The following is a 17530-nucleotide window of genomic DNA, read 5'->3' on the forward strand; positions in this document are numbered from 1 at the left end:
GTGGCTTTCGAGAGGGACGGTCTCCAATCGATCATTTACTTCGCTTGGAATCAGCAGTTCGGCAGGCTTTTTCCCAGCGCCGCCATTTGGTTGCAGTGTTTTTTGACCTTCACAAGGCCTATGACACAGCCTGGCGCCATCACATCTTACTTACCCTTCATCAGTGGGGTCTTCGGGGCCCACTCCCGATTTTGATCCGCCAGTTCCTGATCCATCGGTCATTCAGAGTTCGAGTTGGTACTGCTTTTAGTTCTCCACGGACCCAGGAGACGGGCATCCCACAGGGTTCTGTCTTGAGTGTCCTTCTTTTCCTCATTGCTATCGATGGACTTGTGGCCTCTGTCGGTCCCTTGGTCGCCCCTGCCCTGTATGTGGATGATTTCTGCATTTGGGTTAGTTCCTCCTCGATGGCATCTGCAGAACGGCAGCTCCAGGTAGCTATACGGCGTGCCTCTGCATGGACCCTCTCACACGGGTTTCAATTCTCTCCTTTAAAATCGCGAGTGGTCCACTTCTGTCGCCATACTACGATCCACCCTGATCCAGAGCTCTATCTCGCTGCACAACGATTGCCTGTGGTCTCACAGTTTCGTTTCCTGGGTCTTCTTTTCGACAAAAAGCTCACTTGGCTGCCCCATATCAGACTCCTGAAGGTAGGATGTTTCCGTAAACTCAATGTCCTTCGCTTCCTTGCCCACTCCTCTTGGGGTGCAGACCGTTCCCTCCTCCTCCATTTTTATCGTGCTCTAGTTCTGTCTCGCTTGGACTATGGTTGTCAAGTTTATGGTTCAGCTGCTCCTTCCACACTGCACGTGCTAAATCCAGTCCACCATCGTGGTATCCGTTTGGCCGCCGGTGCCTTCCCTACTAGCCCTGTTGATAGTCTCCTGGTTGAAGCTGGGATCCCCCCCTTTCTGTTCGGCGGTCCCAGCTTCTGGTGTCTTATGCACTCACTATCCATTCCTCTCCCACTCATCCTTCCTATTCTATCCTGTTCCCAGACCGTGGACGTCGCCCACCCAACTCCCGCCCTCGGGCGGGTTTACCGGTTGGGCTGCGCCTTGCGTCTCTTTGCCGTGATTTTCAGCTTCCTTCTTTGTCCTGTCTTCCTCGCTCCCTCCCCTCCACCCCTCCTTGGTTAGTTACTCGGCCTCGAATTCAGATGGATCTCCGCCGAGGTCCGAAAGATTCCATCCCCCCGGTGGTATTCCGTTCCTTTTTCCGCCAAATTTTATGGGAGTTTCGGGATGCTGTTGTTTTTTACGCTGATGGCTCTAAATCTGCTGATCATGTTGGGTATGCCTTCACGTCCTCTGTTGGAACGGAAAGTCATCTGCTGCCACCTACATGTGGGGTGTTTACTGCGGAATTGATGGCAATTTCCCAGGCCCTTACCTTTATTAAACAGTCCCAACACAACCGCGTTTTGTTATGTACGGACTCGATGAGTGGCCTTCTTGCTATTGACCGGTGTTTTTCGCGCCATCTCTTGGTCTCTGCCATCCATGACCATCTCGCCGATATTCACCGTGCTGCTTGCTCCATTGACTTCCTTTGGGTCCCTGGCCATGTGGGTATCCCGGGTAATGAGCTCGCTGATCGTTTGGCTGGGGGAGCAGTTACTTACCCCCCGTTTTCTGTAACCCCTCCTGCAGCGGATTTACGGCTTCACATCAAATCCACTTCGCACAGTCATGGGCCAATTCTTGGGATGCTACTCCCCTGTCTAATAAACTTCGTGCAATTAAGGTGACACCAGGCCCGTGGCGTTCTTCCTTTCGCATCTCCCGAAAGGACTCAACCACACTGTGTCGTCTCCGCATTGGCCATACCAGGCTGACCCATGGTTTTCTTTCGCGTGATGAGCCACCCCCACTATGTGGTTGTGGAGCCTTCCAGTCAGTAGCCCACATTTTGGTTGAATGCCCCCTTCTTTTGGCTCTGCGTGCTAAGTACAGCCTCCCCCGCACTTTATCTTTGATGTTGGCTGACGATTCCCGGATGGTCTCTCTGGTTCTCGGTTTCCTCTGGGAAAGTGGTTTTTATTCTCAGTTTTAAGGTTTTTAATCTCTCTCTGGTGTTGGGGCAGGGCGGTGAGTGTTTGGGTGTCTCCCAGTGTTCGGAGATTCGTGATTCACCTCCCTGACCGAAATCCTCTTTTCTTCCCCTTTTACTCTGTTTTTACCCTTTTTTTTTTAGGCTTGGTTAGTCTTTCTATTCCCATACGTACTTTCTACATTATAGCAGTTGTACATTTTAAGTCACAGGTGGTCTTGCCTATGCTGGTGTTGGGGCAGGTCCTCAGACTAAAGCAAGAATTAAATGAAAATGAATCAAGCTCTGAAAGCATAAATCAAGTTGAGGCATGATCCTATAATTTTTATGTAGACCTACTTCAGCTGTAAAGTTCTGATTTGTTTTTGAGAAGTTCCTCTCCACTGTTGCTTTCACCTTCCATCTCCTGTACTGTTGTCTGGAATTATTCCATTTTCTTTCTTCAACCTTCAATTGTGATTTAGCAAAATGTCTTCTCCACTCATCAGTCAGAGTTATTATGTTAACATTGCTGTTATTATGCAGCTCTTTATAAATATTTGTTGACTATGCTTTAGACTTTTAGTAACCTTGTGTTTTAAGATAGTGGCTCAATATTGTACATTCTGTACTGAATAGCTCAATAGTAATTATTATTATTTCTTTTAAGATTCTTTCTTTGCAGCCAGTTATTAAAAATCCTTGTGAACACTTGACAGTTTTTTGTTTGTGTGATATAGGGATATAACTGATATTGTTTCAGATGATCTTGTTGAGGCAAACCTACTGCTTAAATAACACCATCTGAAGATAATGCTGACTTTACTATAAACTTTTCTTCCTCACACACAACATGGTTTTAAGCAAAGACCATTTTAAATCATTGTCATATTAATATAAAATTATGAGAACTTACATGAGTTTCTTGATTTCATCTTGCAAGGAAGTTGAAACCCCATATTCATCAGTGTAACACACTTACAGAATAAGGGACAGCTGTCGATATAATGTTGAGGTGAAGTGTAAACAAGAACAAAAATACTTGGTGTCATGTGAACAGTTCACAAATTTTAAAAATAACCAATTGAATTATCATAATGACTGTCAAAAATGCACTTATGTCCAAAACATGTACAGTGTAAGAAATAAAAGTTTATAGCAAATTCGCAGTTGTTTGACTGTGGTCTCACTTAAACAATTTCTATTTGTTACAAGGCCTTTTTTATACACAACTGTTCATAAATTTTAATTCTTTTATTACTAATTTCTTTCAGAAAGGATCATACGTAAGGCTGTTTGGTATACAAGCAAAAAAATTTTCACTTCCATTATCAGAATATAAGGACTGTATAATCCTCAAAATTGATGGAAGAATCTTCAGTTTTGAATCAGTAGTTGGCAGTGAAAAGGCAAAGATCTCTAGGTAAGTAAGGAAAAAAATCATTTCCATAAACCATGTTTGCATAATATTAAAATAGATTGTAATCTTTGCATATTTACTGCACCATACGTTTATACTCTGGTGTGATGGAGTATGCCTCTGGTACCACTGTCTGATCCCCCTTCTTTGTTCCAGTCACAAATGGCGTACGGGAACAGGTTGTTAGTATTAGGTCGAAGATTTTCTCAGTGTAGTAATCCCACAAGATGTATGTACAGGGAAGTAATATGTTGCCTGACTCTTCCCAGAATTTCAGTAGTAAATGCACAATAGCTCTCTCAAAACATCACACTCGAACATTTCTGTAATGCTTTAGCACCGACTAAACAACCCTGACACGAAGCAAGCTGCTCTTCATTGGATGTTCTCTATCTCTTCTGTCAACCCAGTCTAATAAGTAAGGGTCCCAGACCGATGAGCAAGTGTTTTGTAAGTCACTTCTTTAGTGGCTGAATTACATTTCATTAAGATCCATAGAGAAGGAATAAAAACTTTGAGGTTTGCCGATGACATTGTAATTCTGTCAGAGACAGTAAATGACCTGGAAGCGGAGTTGAACAGAATGGACAGTGTCTTGAAAGGAAGATATAAGATGAACATCAATGAAAGCAAAACAAGGATAATGGAATGTAGTCGAATTAAATCAGGGGATGCTGAGGGAATTAGATTAGGAAATGAGACACTTAAAGTAGTTTATGAGTTTTGGTATTTGGGGAGCAAAATAACTGATGATGGTCGAAGTTGAGAGGGTATTAAAATGTAGACTGACAATGGCAAGGAAAGCATTTCTGAAGAAGAGAAATTAGGTAACATTGAGTATACATTTAAGTGTCAGGAAGTCTTTTCTGAAATTACTTATATGGAGTGTAGCCATGTAAGGAAGTGAAACATGGAGGATAAATATTTTAGACAAGACAGGCTCTCAAAATATGGTGCTGCAGAAGGATGCTGAAGATTTGGTGGATAGATCAAGTAACTGATGAGGAGGTACTTAATACAATTGAGTGGAAGAGTAATTTGTGGCACAACTTGATTAGAAGAAGGGATCCGTTGGTAGGGCATGTTCTGAGGCATCAAGGGATCACCATTTTAGTATCGGAGGGCAGGGTGGAGGATAAAAATCCTAGAGACCAAGAGATGAATACACTAAGCAGATTCAGAAGGATGTAGGTTGCAGTAGGTACTGGGAGATAAAGAAGCTTGCTCAGGATAGAGTAGCATGGAGAGCTGCATCAAACCAGTCTCTGGACTGAAGACCACAACAACAATAACAGCAACAAAACAACAACAAGATTCTTCCAATGAATCCCAGCCTGATATCTGCTTTTCCTACTAGTTGTTTTTTTTGTGATCATTCCATTTTAGAATGCTCCAGGTAGTTTCCCATAAGTATTGTATGGCAATTACTGTTTCTAGTGATTGCCAATAGCACAATAGTAGAATAATGGATTTTTTCACTTGCTCATATGCAATACATTACATTTAGTTACATTCACAGTAAGCTGCCAGTCCAATGCTCAGTATTCTATGGGTCTTCTGGCATTGTTACCTGTTTGTAGAGAATGACGTCATTTGTGAATAACATTATCCAGTAGATGATTTATATATATGCATATATACATTATGAAAGTAACAATCCTATCACACTTTCTTTGAGTACTCCTGAAATTGCCTTCTGTCAATTTTGTTCCATTAAAACGAAGAGTTGACTCCTCTCTGCTAGGGAGTCCTGAATCGATTCACAAATTAGGTCTGATACTTTGGGGTTAGCCTACATTTTGTTCACTAAATGACAGTGCAGAACTGTATCGAGCACCTTCCTGAAGTCGAGGAACGTAGCATCAGCCTGGACGCTGATATCTGTGGTGCTCTGGATCTTGTGCGTGGAAAGAGTGAGGTGAGTTTCACAAAATATCTGTTTGCAGAATCAGAGATTTTCATTCTCCAAAAATATTCTACAACAGGTTTATGTCAGCAGTGTCGGCCTATAATTGCGTGTAATTTTCTTGAAACCGGGCATTACCTCCACTTTGTTCCAGTTGTTAGGTACCCTTCATTGGCAACAGAGTGCTGCAACAAATTACTGCTAGAAGCTGACAAGTTCTTCAGCATGGTATCTGTAGAATCTTACAGGAATGCCTTTCCATTATTAAGTGAGTGTAGTTGATTTTCTGTTCTGTGATCACTTACGGTACCATCTGTCAGCATTTGTATGATGGTTGTAAGGAGGCACTGTGTTACAATCTTCCACAGTGAAACACTTTCGGAAGAGCAATTTCAGTATTTCAGCTTTCCCTCTGTCATCTCTGTTTCAGTGCCCTTGTAGTCACTGAGTGACTGAATAATAATAAACTGACTGACTTTATATAAGGCTAAATTTGGCTGCATCAAACCAGTCTCAGGACTGAAGACAACAACAACAACAACAACAACAACAAATTTAGTTAGAATTTTTGATCAGATTGGATGGCAAAATTTTACTTTCAGAGTAATTCAATGCTTCTTTCGTTGCTCTCCTTACACCTATTTTCATTTCATTCAGTTTTTCTTTGTCCCATAGCCTATAACTGTTGAAATGTGTGCTGAACCTCTCTCTTCTTCCGTAGCAGCTTTACAATGCAGCTACTGAACCACAGTTTGTCTTCCCCATCCTTTAAAATCTTGCTCAGCATGTATTTAACCTAAGGCAAATTAAACAACACTTTTGAATTTCACCCCTTTGCACTGCACATCTTCATTCTTAGTAGTGAAAATTTGATGTTGACCACTCAGATTCTCTGCAATTTGTGTCCTGTTACTCTTATTAAGCATAATTTTTTTCTACATTTCTTGACATTCTTTGTAAGAACTCTGGTGACTGATACTAACACAACACTGTGCTCACTGATACCCTCTGCTGTATTAACTGATTCAAAAAGTTCTGGTCCAATTGCCACCAGGAGCTGTAGGGTATTACCCTCAGAAGTTGGTTCTCTGTATTTCTGCCCAAAGTAATTTTTGGATGAGACATTCAGAATAACATCACACAAATCCATGTCTGTGCCACTTGTTTTGATCACCTGAGGCTCTATTTTTATAGATGACAAACAAAAGTCTCCCCTTATTAAAGTACTGTGATCAGGAAATTTATTTACAATATTCTGCAAGCTCTCTGTGAAGCATTCTGCCACCACAACTCCCGCTGCAGGTGGTATTTAGGCAGATGCTGATACAAATCTACAACTGGCCATCTAGCTTTGGGTTTTATGTGGTTTCCTTAATTTTATTAAGGCAAGTACGAGGATGGTTTATTTGAAAATGGCATGCCAATTTCTTCCCCCAGTTCAAGTTTGTGCTATGCCTTTAATGGCCTCTTTGTTGATGGGACATTAAATCCCGATTTTGTTTCATGTTTTCAATCCAGGCGCCTAACTATGCTTGTCATCTGTTCACTGTTTCTTTCTTAAGTATTGTTCTGACTGTGTAGCCATCAACTTTATTCATTCTAATTTTTGGACTGAGATTGTGAAATGGCAGCCTTGTGTGGTAAGTACTGTGCCGTGTTCCATCTGAACTTGCCAATTATGTCTGGTGATGGACAAAAATGTGTCAGCTTTAAAACTGCATCAGTTTAACTAAGGCATTTGAGGTGTTACCACTGTAGTCATGAGGCAGCAGCCTACTAACTACCAGTGTTAGTACACTGTTATACTTTTACAGGCAGAGTACAAGAGACTCTAAAACTTGTCTGTGTGTGCTGGAAAGTTAGTTGAGATGACTGGAGGGCAGTTCCTGGCAAAAAGAACACAGCGTGCCACACTTAATGGAGAGAAATCTTTAGATATAAAAGTAACTCAGGCATACCATGAGGGTGTGTTGCAGAACCATTACTTTTCACATTATATGTATGTGACCTAATGGATAACATCAGAAGTTTGATCAGGCTCTTTGTGGATGACTGTGTTATGTTCAGAAAAGTTGCAACAGTAGAAAATTGTAGCGAATTTCAGGAAGTTCTGCAGATGCTTAGTGCAGGGACTGGCTGTTGGCCCTCGTCATAAACAAACAAATTGTGCATAAATTGACATAAAGAGCTGTTATTACACCATTGCACAACAGTCACTGGAAGTAGCCACATCCATTAAATATGTTGGATTACACATACAGAGCAGTTGAAAATGGAATAGCGACGTAAACTAATCACAGGTAATGCAGGCAACAGATAGAGGTTTTTTTTTTAGAGAATTCCCAGCATGTGCACTCCAGCCGTGAAGGGGTTGGCTTACAAAACCCTCATTTGACCACTACTTGTCTGCGATCCACACCGGGTAGGATTGATAGGGGAAACAGAAAAGATCAAAAGAAAAGCAACACATTTCAGAACAAGTTCAGTTAGTAAGTGCAAAAGCATCACAGGAATGCTTGTCGGACACCAGTGCCAGGCACTAAGAGAGAGAGAGAGACACTGTGGGTCAATGTTAAAATTCTGAGAGTGTACATTCCTGGCAGAGTCAATGAAATTATTGCTTCCTCTTACATATATCTTGTGAAAAGACTCCGATGGTAAGAGCAGAGATTTACATTCATATGGAGACTTATCGGCAATCATTCTTTCACTGAACTGACTGGAACACAAAATACTCTGTGCTATACACCATATGTAGGCTCATGGTGTATAGATGTAGGTGTAGGTTGTGAGACCCAATAAAATCACAGAACAATGAGACTATTGGCAGCCCATTCATTTGTTCACTCTTTCTCATTGTACTCTATAAATCTAGTCACAAAGGAGAACTGTCGGGTATATAGGACAACTTCATCTACACATTAAAATGCAGAAGCAAGCACTGCAAGCTGCTTCTGTAAAGTGTACTAGCAAAAAACTTATGACTGTTGCTAGTTTACATGCAATGATAATTGTTAGAATTACTTGTAGATTATTTTATTTGGAGAAGAGCACCTACTCTAAAAGGCTACTGCTCATTCTTGTACTCTGATCAGCTGCTGTCCTTACGCTGAAGAGCCAAAGAAACTGGTTGCACCTGCCTAATATCATGTAGGGCCCCTGCGAGCATGCAGAAGTGCCGCAACATGATGTGGCATGGACTCGACTACTGTCTGAAGTAGTGCTGGAGGGAACTGATACCATGAATCCTGCAGGGCTGTCCATAAATGTATAAGAGTATGAGGGGGTGAAGAGCTCTTCTGGACAGCACATTGCAAGGCATCTCAGATACACTTAATAATGTTAATGTCTGGGGAGTTTGGTGGCCAGCAGAAGTGTTTAAACTCAGAAAAGTGTTTGTGGAGCCACTCTGTACCAATTCTGGATGTGTGGGGTGTTGCATTGTCCTGCTGGAAGTGTCCAAGTACCTCAAATGTGCAATGGACATGAATGGATGCAGGTGATCAGACAGGATGCTTACGTACGTGTCACCTGTTGGAGTCATATCTAGACGTACCAGGGGTCCCACACCAATCCAGCTGCACAGTCCCTACACCATTACAGAGCATCCACTAGCTTGAACAGTCCGCTGCTGAGATGCAGTGTCCACGGATTCATGAGGTTGTCTCCATACCCGTACATGTCCATCCGCTCAATGCAATTTGAAATGAGACTCGTCCAACCAGGCAACATGTTTCCAGTCATCAACAGTCCAATGTCGGTGTTGACGGGCCCAGGCGAGGCATAGAGTTTTGTGATGTGCAGTCATCAAGGGTACACGACTTGGCCTTCAGCTCCAAAGGCCCATATCGATTATGTGTCATGAATAGGTTTGCATGCTGGCACTTGTTGATGGCCCAACATTGAAATCTGCAGCAATTTGCGGAATGGTTGCACTTCTGTCACACTGAACGATTCTCTTCAGTCGTCGTTGTTTCCGTTCTTGCAAGATCTTTTTCCGGCCGAAGCAAAGTCGGAGATTTGATGTTTTACCGGATTCCTGATATTCACGGTACACTCATGAAATGGTCATACAGGAAAATCCCCACTTTATCACTACCTTGGAGATGCTGTGTCCCATTGCTACTGCACCGACTATAACACCATGTTCAAAGTCACTTAAATCTTGATAACCTGCTGTTGTAGCAGCAGTAAACAATATAACAACTGCACCAGACACTTGTAGCCTTATATAGGCGGTGCTGACCACAGCACTGTATTCTGCCTGTTTACATATATCGGTATTTGAATATGCATGTTTATATCAGTTTCTTTTGCACTTTAGCGTATTTCATATTGTATTTGTATGTCCTGGACTTGGGCAGGATGGGAAATGAGTGGGACGTGGGGCAGCTGGTCGTGTTGGGTGTGGGGTGCGGGGGGAAGGGGGGGGGGTCGACTTCAAAACAAAAGAGTGGAGTTTTTTATTTATCCAAAAGCCAATGCCTAAGGGGTACACTAAACCCAAACTCGCTACGACAACAGGATGCTGGCACAGTTAAATTAAGAGGCATTGCATCCCCAAAGGGAGGAACTGGAGGACACATCCTGTCATGGACCAAGCTAGCAGGCAAGGGAGCATTCTGAATACTCATGCAGTCTCACTGACCCATCAGGTACACACCACCTGACTGGCCCCCCCAATCCTCCTATTGCTGCACAAAGGGTGCTTCAGTGGCTGTCTCTCCACCAGCAGTACTGGAACATAGCATCCTTGGTTAGCTGTGCTACTATGGGATGATGTTCATGTGGACTGGGCATGGGTGTTTTGTAAAATATTGTACTATGCCGGCCCAGGCTCAGCCACTGTCTTATCAAAGAGGCAGTACCATATATCAAATGAAAGACGATTAAAATGGATCCTAATAATGAGTTACAAGTCAAGTGTAGACCTTGTTACAAAATTAAGAAAAACTGTAGAGAAGTGGTCCTGATGCAGGCATGCTGATGAGATGCCATCGGAGTGAGTGTGGTGTTAGGAAGACAACTGAGAGTCAGAGCTGGTGGATGGCTCGAGGGCGCAGTTGAAGCAGCAGCTGAATGGCACGCAGGAGGGCTCGGGCACCATGGTTTAGGTCTGCGGTTGAAACCAATAGTGCTGGTACTGCTGTACGGTGATCAGCAGGCTCGGTTAATAGACCTCACAGATTGCAGGTAACTGTAATACACAAGTGCAAGTTTCACATTAAAAGGGGACCTAGGGAAGAATTCAGTGTACGGGCCTTACAAGTAACTGTAGCACAGTTACTACTAATGTGAATGTCACATGATGGGATTTGTAAAACAAATAAAGATTGTTAGACAGTCTCTGTGACTGTGGTGTAAAAAAATGTGTAACTGTCTATGTTTTGCAATAAAAGTTGCAAAATAATCCTTGTGTCTGATATCCAGGACTTTTAATGTTCAAATACAAATAATCCTTGATACACTATTATTCACTACAGTAACTGTATGACCCCACACTATGATACAAAATTTGAGCATTTAAAGGGAACATGAATGCAATAACACAGATCACTAATCTCTACATCTTAAAGTAAGTGAGAGCCATGTCTGAAGTGTGCCCAGATATTAACCATGATATTCACCCAGTGGCTGTTGCTCAGGTATTGGCAGAGGTCATGCCTTAAAACATGTGCAGTAGCCATGGGGATACAAGATCCATACAATAAGATAAACCAGCATTGGAGTTGGTGGGACAGACGTAGCACTGGGAATAAATACTTGGTGCTTGCAATCTCTGGCATTCCATTCAATGATATGCACAGTTCTACAATCAAGAGTGATTCGTCGATGTTCTTTAGCTAATAGTTTGTTAACAGACTCTAAAAGTCAAGTCTTAGAATGATTGGGTAATACCAGCAAGCTGTTTAGGTATGGTAACACATTAGGTACTTCAGGCAGATATAAAATAAAGGGTTCAGACTAGCATCGTGGGAATAGAGTAAATGAGCAGAAAGCTTAACAGTGGGCAGAGTCCACTGTTAGCTATATGACCCGATAAGTCTGAGACACTTCCACTTGCTCGACGAAAGATCTGTACCCAAAGACTGGAAAGTTGCACAGGTCAGATGAATATTCAAGAAAGGCTATAGGAGTAATCCACTAAATTACAGGCCCAATATCATTAACATTGATATTCAGCAGAATTTTGGAATGTATAATGTGTTTGACCATTATGAATTACCTTGAAGAAAACGGTCTGTTGACACACAGTCAACACGGATTTAGAAAACATCATTCTTGTGAAACACAATTAGCTCTTTACTCACATGATGTGTTGAGTGCTGTTGACAAGGGATTTCAAATTTATTCTGTATTTCTAGATTTCCATAATGTTTTTGACACTGTATGTCACAAGGGGCTTGTAAACTGATTGTGTGCTCAAGGAATATTGTCTCAGTTATGCAACTGGATTGTGATTTCCTGTCAGAGAGGAAAACAAATGATTTCTGGCATTCCTCAAGGTAGTGTCATAGGCTCTCTGCTGTTCCTTGTCTCTATAAATGATTTAGGCGAAAATCTGAGCAGCTGTCGTACGTTGTTGCCAGATGATGTTGTCATTTATCATCTAGTAAAGTCATCAGAAGTTCAAAACCAATTGCAAAAGGATTTAGAAAAGATATCTGCAGGGTGTGAAAATTTGCAAATAATGAAAAATGTGAGGTCGTACACATGACCGCTGAAAGGTATCCACCAAACTCCATTTTACGATAAATTAGTCAAATCTAAAGGCTGTAAATTCATCTAAATACAGTAGCTAGGAAGTACAGTTACAAAAAACTTAAATTGGAAAAAACACACAGAAAATGTTGTGGGGGAAGCTGAACCAAAGACTGCGTTCTATTGGCAGAACAATTTGAGATGCAACAGATCCACTAAAGAGACTGTCTACACTATGCTTGTCAGTTCTCTTTTGGAGTACTGGTGCGTGGTGTGGGATCCTTACCAGACAGGATTAACACAGTACATAGAGAAAATTCAAAGAAGAGCAGCACATTTTGTATTTTGAGAAATATGGGAGAGAGTGTCACAGATGTGATAGAGTATTTGAGGTGGAAATCATTAAAACGAACGGGTTTTTTGTGTGGTGGGAACTTCAATCACCAACTTTCTCCTCCAAGTGGGAAAATATTTTGTTGGCACAGACCTACATAGGGAGAAATGGTCATCATTATAAAATAAGGGAAATAGAGCTTGCGCAGAAAGATATGTGTTTGTTTTTTCTGTGCGCTTTTTGAGAGTAGAATAATAGGGAATTATTGTGGAGTGGTTCAATGGACCCTCTTACAGGCACTTAAGTGTGATTTGCAGAACATCCATACAGATGTGGATGTAGGTGTAGATGTGAGACTACTGACATTGGTTGTGGCACAGGGTACAATAAACTGTTTCTGACAGGGACAACCAAGCTACTTGTATTGTAACAACAGTATGAGGGCAAGGGGGCTTTAGTATCTTTTTAGGAATAGTATAATTTTATAGTTCTGACTGATCTGGCCTTGTAACACTAACCAAAACGGCCTTGCTGTGCTGGCACTGTGAACGGCTGAAAGCAAGGGGAAACTACAGCCGTAATTTTGCCCGAGGGCATGCAGCTTTACTGTATGGCGTCCTCTTGGGTAAAATATTCCGGAGGTAGGGTAGCGTGGAGGGTGAAAATCGTAGAGGGAGACCGAAAGGTGAATACACTAAACAGATTCAGAAGGATATAGGTTGCTGTTGGTACTGGGAGATGAAGAAGCTTGTGCATGGAGGGTTAAAATCGTAGAGGGAGACCAAAAGATGAATACACTAAACAGATTCAGAAGAATATAGGTTGCAGTAGGTACTGGGAGATGAAGAAGCTTGCACAGGATAGAGTAGCATGGAGAGCTGCATCAAACCAGTCTGTGGACTGAAGACCACAACAACAATACCCCAATATTAAGTGATAGTGTAGAACACGTAATAATTGGTGTGGGTACATGGACACTTGAGAAAGGGTCATATAGAATGTAGATGTTTTTGTGAAATTAATTATTGGTAAGTGTATGAAAATCACTCTGTAATTCACTGACTGAAAAAAAAAAATTCAAAACACCGAAAAATAAGTAATGTAGAGTAATGAAGTTTCGGAATACATTTGTCTAGGCAGTGAGTGATTAACATTACAAGATCACAGGTTAATGTAAGGATGAGATAAGCCATTGCAAATGTGAAATGCTGGTAAATTAATAAATGGTGTAACAGTAAGAACGTTGAATGTATGCATGCAAATGTGCATGTATTGTGTTGTACAGGTGCCAAATGTCAGTTTGTGGGATGGAATGCCATACCTGTTGCACTTGATTGGTCATTACAGGGATGGTTAATGCTGGTTGTGGATGACACTGGAGTTGTTGTCCAATGATGTCCAAAATATGCTCGATTGAAGTCAGATCAGGTGGTGAAGCAAGCCAAGGCAACATATTGACACTCTATAGAGCATGTTGGGTTACAACAGCAGTATGTGGGTGAGCATTATCCAGTGGAAAAGCTCCCCCTGGAATGCTGTTCATGAATGGTAGCACAACAGGTCGAATCACCATATCGACATACAGATTTGCATTCGGGGTGCATGGGATAACCACGAGAGTGCTCCCATTGTCATACAAAATTGCACCACAGGCAGGTTGGTTGCAAGCGTTCAACTGACCTCCTCCTAACCAACACATGGCCATCACTGGCACCGAGGCAGAACCAGCTTTTATCTGAAAAAACAACAGACTTTCATCCTGCTCTCCAGTGAGCTCTCGCTCGACTCCACTGAAGTCACAAATAGTGATGGTTTGGGATCGGTGCAGTGTACGCCACAAGGCATCTGGCTCAGAGCTTTTCTGGAAGTTACAGTTTTTTAACAGTTTGTTGTGTCACTGTCATGCCAAATACTGCTTAAATTTCTGCTGCAGATGCAGTGTGATGCCATACGCTGAATACAATGGTCTTCCCTTTCATTTGCGCCACATGACTGTTTGGAGCCTGTTCTTCTTGTGACTGTACATTCTCTAGACCACTACTGCCAGCAATCATGTAGAGTAGCTGCATTCCTGCCAAGTCTTTCTACAGCATTGCACAAGTAAATTTCAGTTTTTCGTAGCCCTATTACATTACCCCATTCAAACTCGGTGATATGTCGACAATGGTGTCTTTGTCACCTTAAAGGAATTCTTGACAAAGCTCAACTCATCACATCTAGTCTCAAAGATAACAAATGCTCATGACCGTTAGTGTGTGTTTTTAAAACAAATCTGATTTATATCCTCATAGTGGTACTACTAGTGCTGGCTGTGTGCGAATAGCTTGAAAATTTAAATAGACATCATCTTTCAGATGTAGAAACATGCCTACCAACTTTCATTTATGTTGCACATGCCCTCCTTGATGTTGCATCAGGTGGTACAGCTGGTGGTGGCACAGCTGGGTCATGGTATGGCTTAAGTGATCAAAATGTACTATCACAGATCAATCAGACAACTAAATCTCTCATAAAACAGGGTAAGGCCCCTCATCCTGAGGAGTGAAGGTTTTAGTTCGTTCCTTTCTTACTACTGGTTTTGGAGCAGCACAAAGTCACCAGGCTTATACTGTGGAAGTGTAGCCCTTTTCTTACTATACTGCTACTGTGTGTGAGTAATTTTATAATTGTTCTGCTTAACCTGTTACCAAATTGATTTAAGACTGTGGGGCCACTCCTTTTACTTTGCTCATATCTACTCCAATTGGGACTTTATCGAGTTCAAATGGGGGTTCATGGGCCCTCAATAGACAGCCTCGTAGGCATATACCCGATTAATTCGTGCATAGAGCTAGTATATGCTGGAATGACATATTCATCCCAATCTATGTGAGGCTTCTGTGTGTAGTAAGACAGCATTCAAGTGATTTTCTTAGCATTCAGATGAAAGCGTGTTGTGAACCATTTCTTGATTCTTAACAGTTTACTTGTACAAATAGGGCAGACATGAAATTGGGAACTTGGTCAGTTAATATAGTGTTGGAACCTCTGAATGGGAGAACCTAGTGACTGACAAAGGTGCAAGCGACCATTTGAGCGGTCATGTCAGTGCGTGGTACTAGAACTGATTAGTGAGAAATGTGATCAAGAATAAACAAGATGTACTTATTACTTATTACTTTAGGTACTTTGTGGAAAGGAGCCAGTGATGTCTAAGGTGGTGGTTTGAAATGTTTTCATAGCTTTTGGGAGGGTCTGCAAAGGGTTTTATTCTTGGGTGTGGGAGTACTGCACTCTCTGCACAAGGCAAACAGCAAACGGGTTTGAATATATATCCGTACATCTGTTTGTCTGCCCATCCACCAAAAGGGAGAGGCTATCTTAGTAGCTGTGGCATGTCAACCCTTACGACAGGCTTGTCAAATGTCATGACTTTGTGCCATAAGATATTGCTGTAATTCTAGAGGTATTATCGCCCTACTACCCAAGAGAATCTTACTTTATAGAATGCGATCTTCAGTGACAAACGTTGTTTGAGGTGTAATCATACTCTGCTAGCTTCAGTGCCCATCTAGTTCAGTGATTACTGGGGCCTTTTAAAATTCACAGCCATTCATGAGTGGCATAGTCAGTGACCACAATGATTTTGTGTTCATATAGTAGCATTTAAAATAATTAACGCCAAATATAAGGCCAAAAGGCTCTTTTTAAGTAGTGCTATAATTAATCTCAGCTGAATTCATCTCCCTAGAGGCATAACCTATAGGCCTTTCCTAACCATTGTATTCTTGAGAAAGAATCATGCCACAGTGTAATCAGATGCAGTGCAGCAACACTCACATTAACGTTCCGAGTCGACAGAGGCAGCAGTGACGGCAGCGGTGTCGATGTACCCGCAGTAGGGCACCACTGGGCATCGAGATGATGAGTGTAGCAGTGGCATCTGTGTGTGGCAGCAAGGCAGTATGGACCTGTGGCAGCATGGCACAATCGGCACCATCTGCAGACTGGAGGGGCGGGGGGGGGGGGGGGGGGGGGGCACCAAAGCGTAGACTGAGGCAGGTGCATGGTATGGTCCAGGAGAGTGCGATCACTCATCAAAGGGGCCATATACAGCCTAATGCATTGACTTTGCACTCCACATGTGTTGACACGTGGTGAGCACACAATATGCACATCCAGGCACAAACAGTGTGTTGTAGTTTCCTACCATTGGCCGGGTTATTTGATAACTACGAAGCAAACAGGCTCATATCCATCAAATTAAAGCAGCAACAATCCACAAAGGAAATGTGTCAGCCAGATCTAACAGTGAGCTTGCCCCACTTCGGCTTACGACGTTCACGTGAACTGAGCGTGGGTGTTATACAAAACACCTGGTACACTTCTGGCTCAGGCTCAGCCATTGTCTTACCAAAGAGGCAGTATCGTATATCGTATGAAAGACAATTAAAATGGAAAATTTAAAAAAAATGGTAACTATTTTTCCTCTCATTAAAACTAATCACCATGCACAATACTTCAAATATAATTTTGTAACTACATTTCTTGGATGAAATTAAAACTTTTTGAATCTTCCTCACAGTAGTTACACATAATCAATCACAACTTAATTTCTAATCAAGCTGAACGTTATTCCTGTGAAGCATTCACCTGGAAGATAACTAGCACCATATCGTCACAGACTCAAAACCACTGAGAGATGATGTGAGAATATAATTTGGTTCAAAACAGGCAGATTACAGTCATATAAATGAAGTGGATCTTGTTGGTTGAGAGAAAGACCAGTTTGCCAGGATGTAATATTACACCAAGTAGGATTGACATTAACCTCTGGAAATGTTTGATGTTTAAGTCGATGTTCATCTCAGAGCCTCCTTTTGGAGGTTGCATATTTTCTTTACTACCTGAACTGTTAAAGTCCTGTACTGCATCACACTCAGTAGTGTATTTTGACCTCATTGTGTGATAAAGTCGACTTATACTCAGATTAAAATTACCTTGTGATTGACAGATTGCAGTTGCAGGGGCAGTGTTGTCAGTGCGCACCCAACCACACATCACAAGTGCTGCACTTACGTACAGAGTAGGTGATAGCGAGTACGTGGCACTTGAGAAAGAACTACAACAGGATGGCAGCTGACCGTACTGCTCG

General features: G+C 42.0%; 1 protein-coding gene across 4 annotated transcripts in view; it reads left to right on the forward strand.

Annotated features, from left to right (window-relative positions):
- The window catches only part of LOC126243676 (uncharacterized), a 226470-nt gene that overhangs the window by 118190 nt on the left and 90750 nt on the right, over window positions 1–17530 (forward strand). For all 4 annotated transcript variants that reach the window (XM_049948180.1, XM_049948181.1, XM_049948178.1 and 1 more), the window contains one exon: window positions 3309–3457. In XM_049948180.1, the coding sequence (XP_049804137.1) occupies window positions 3309–3457 (149 nt within the window). The remainder of the gene's footprint in view (window positions 1–3308; window positions 3458–17530) is intronic.

The sequence above is a fragment of the Schistocerca nitens genome, chromosome 1 (assembly GCF_023898315.1).
Source record: "Schistocerca nitens isolate TAMUIC-IGC-003100 chromosome 1, iqSchNite1.1, whole genome shotgun sequence".
NCBI classification, from domain to species: domain Eukaryota; kingdom Metazoa; phylum Arthropoda; class Insecta; order Orthoptera; family Acrididae; genus Schistocerca; species Schistocerca nitens.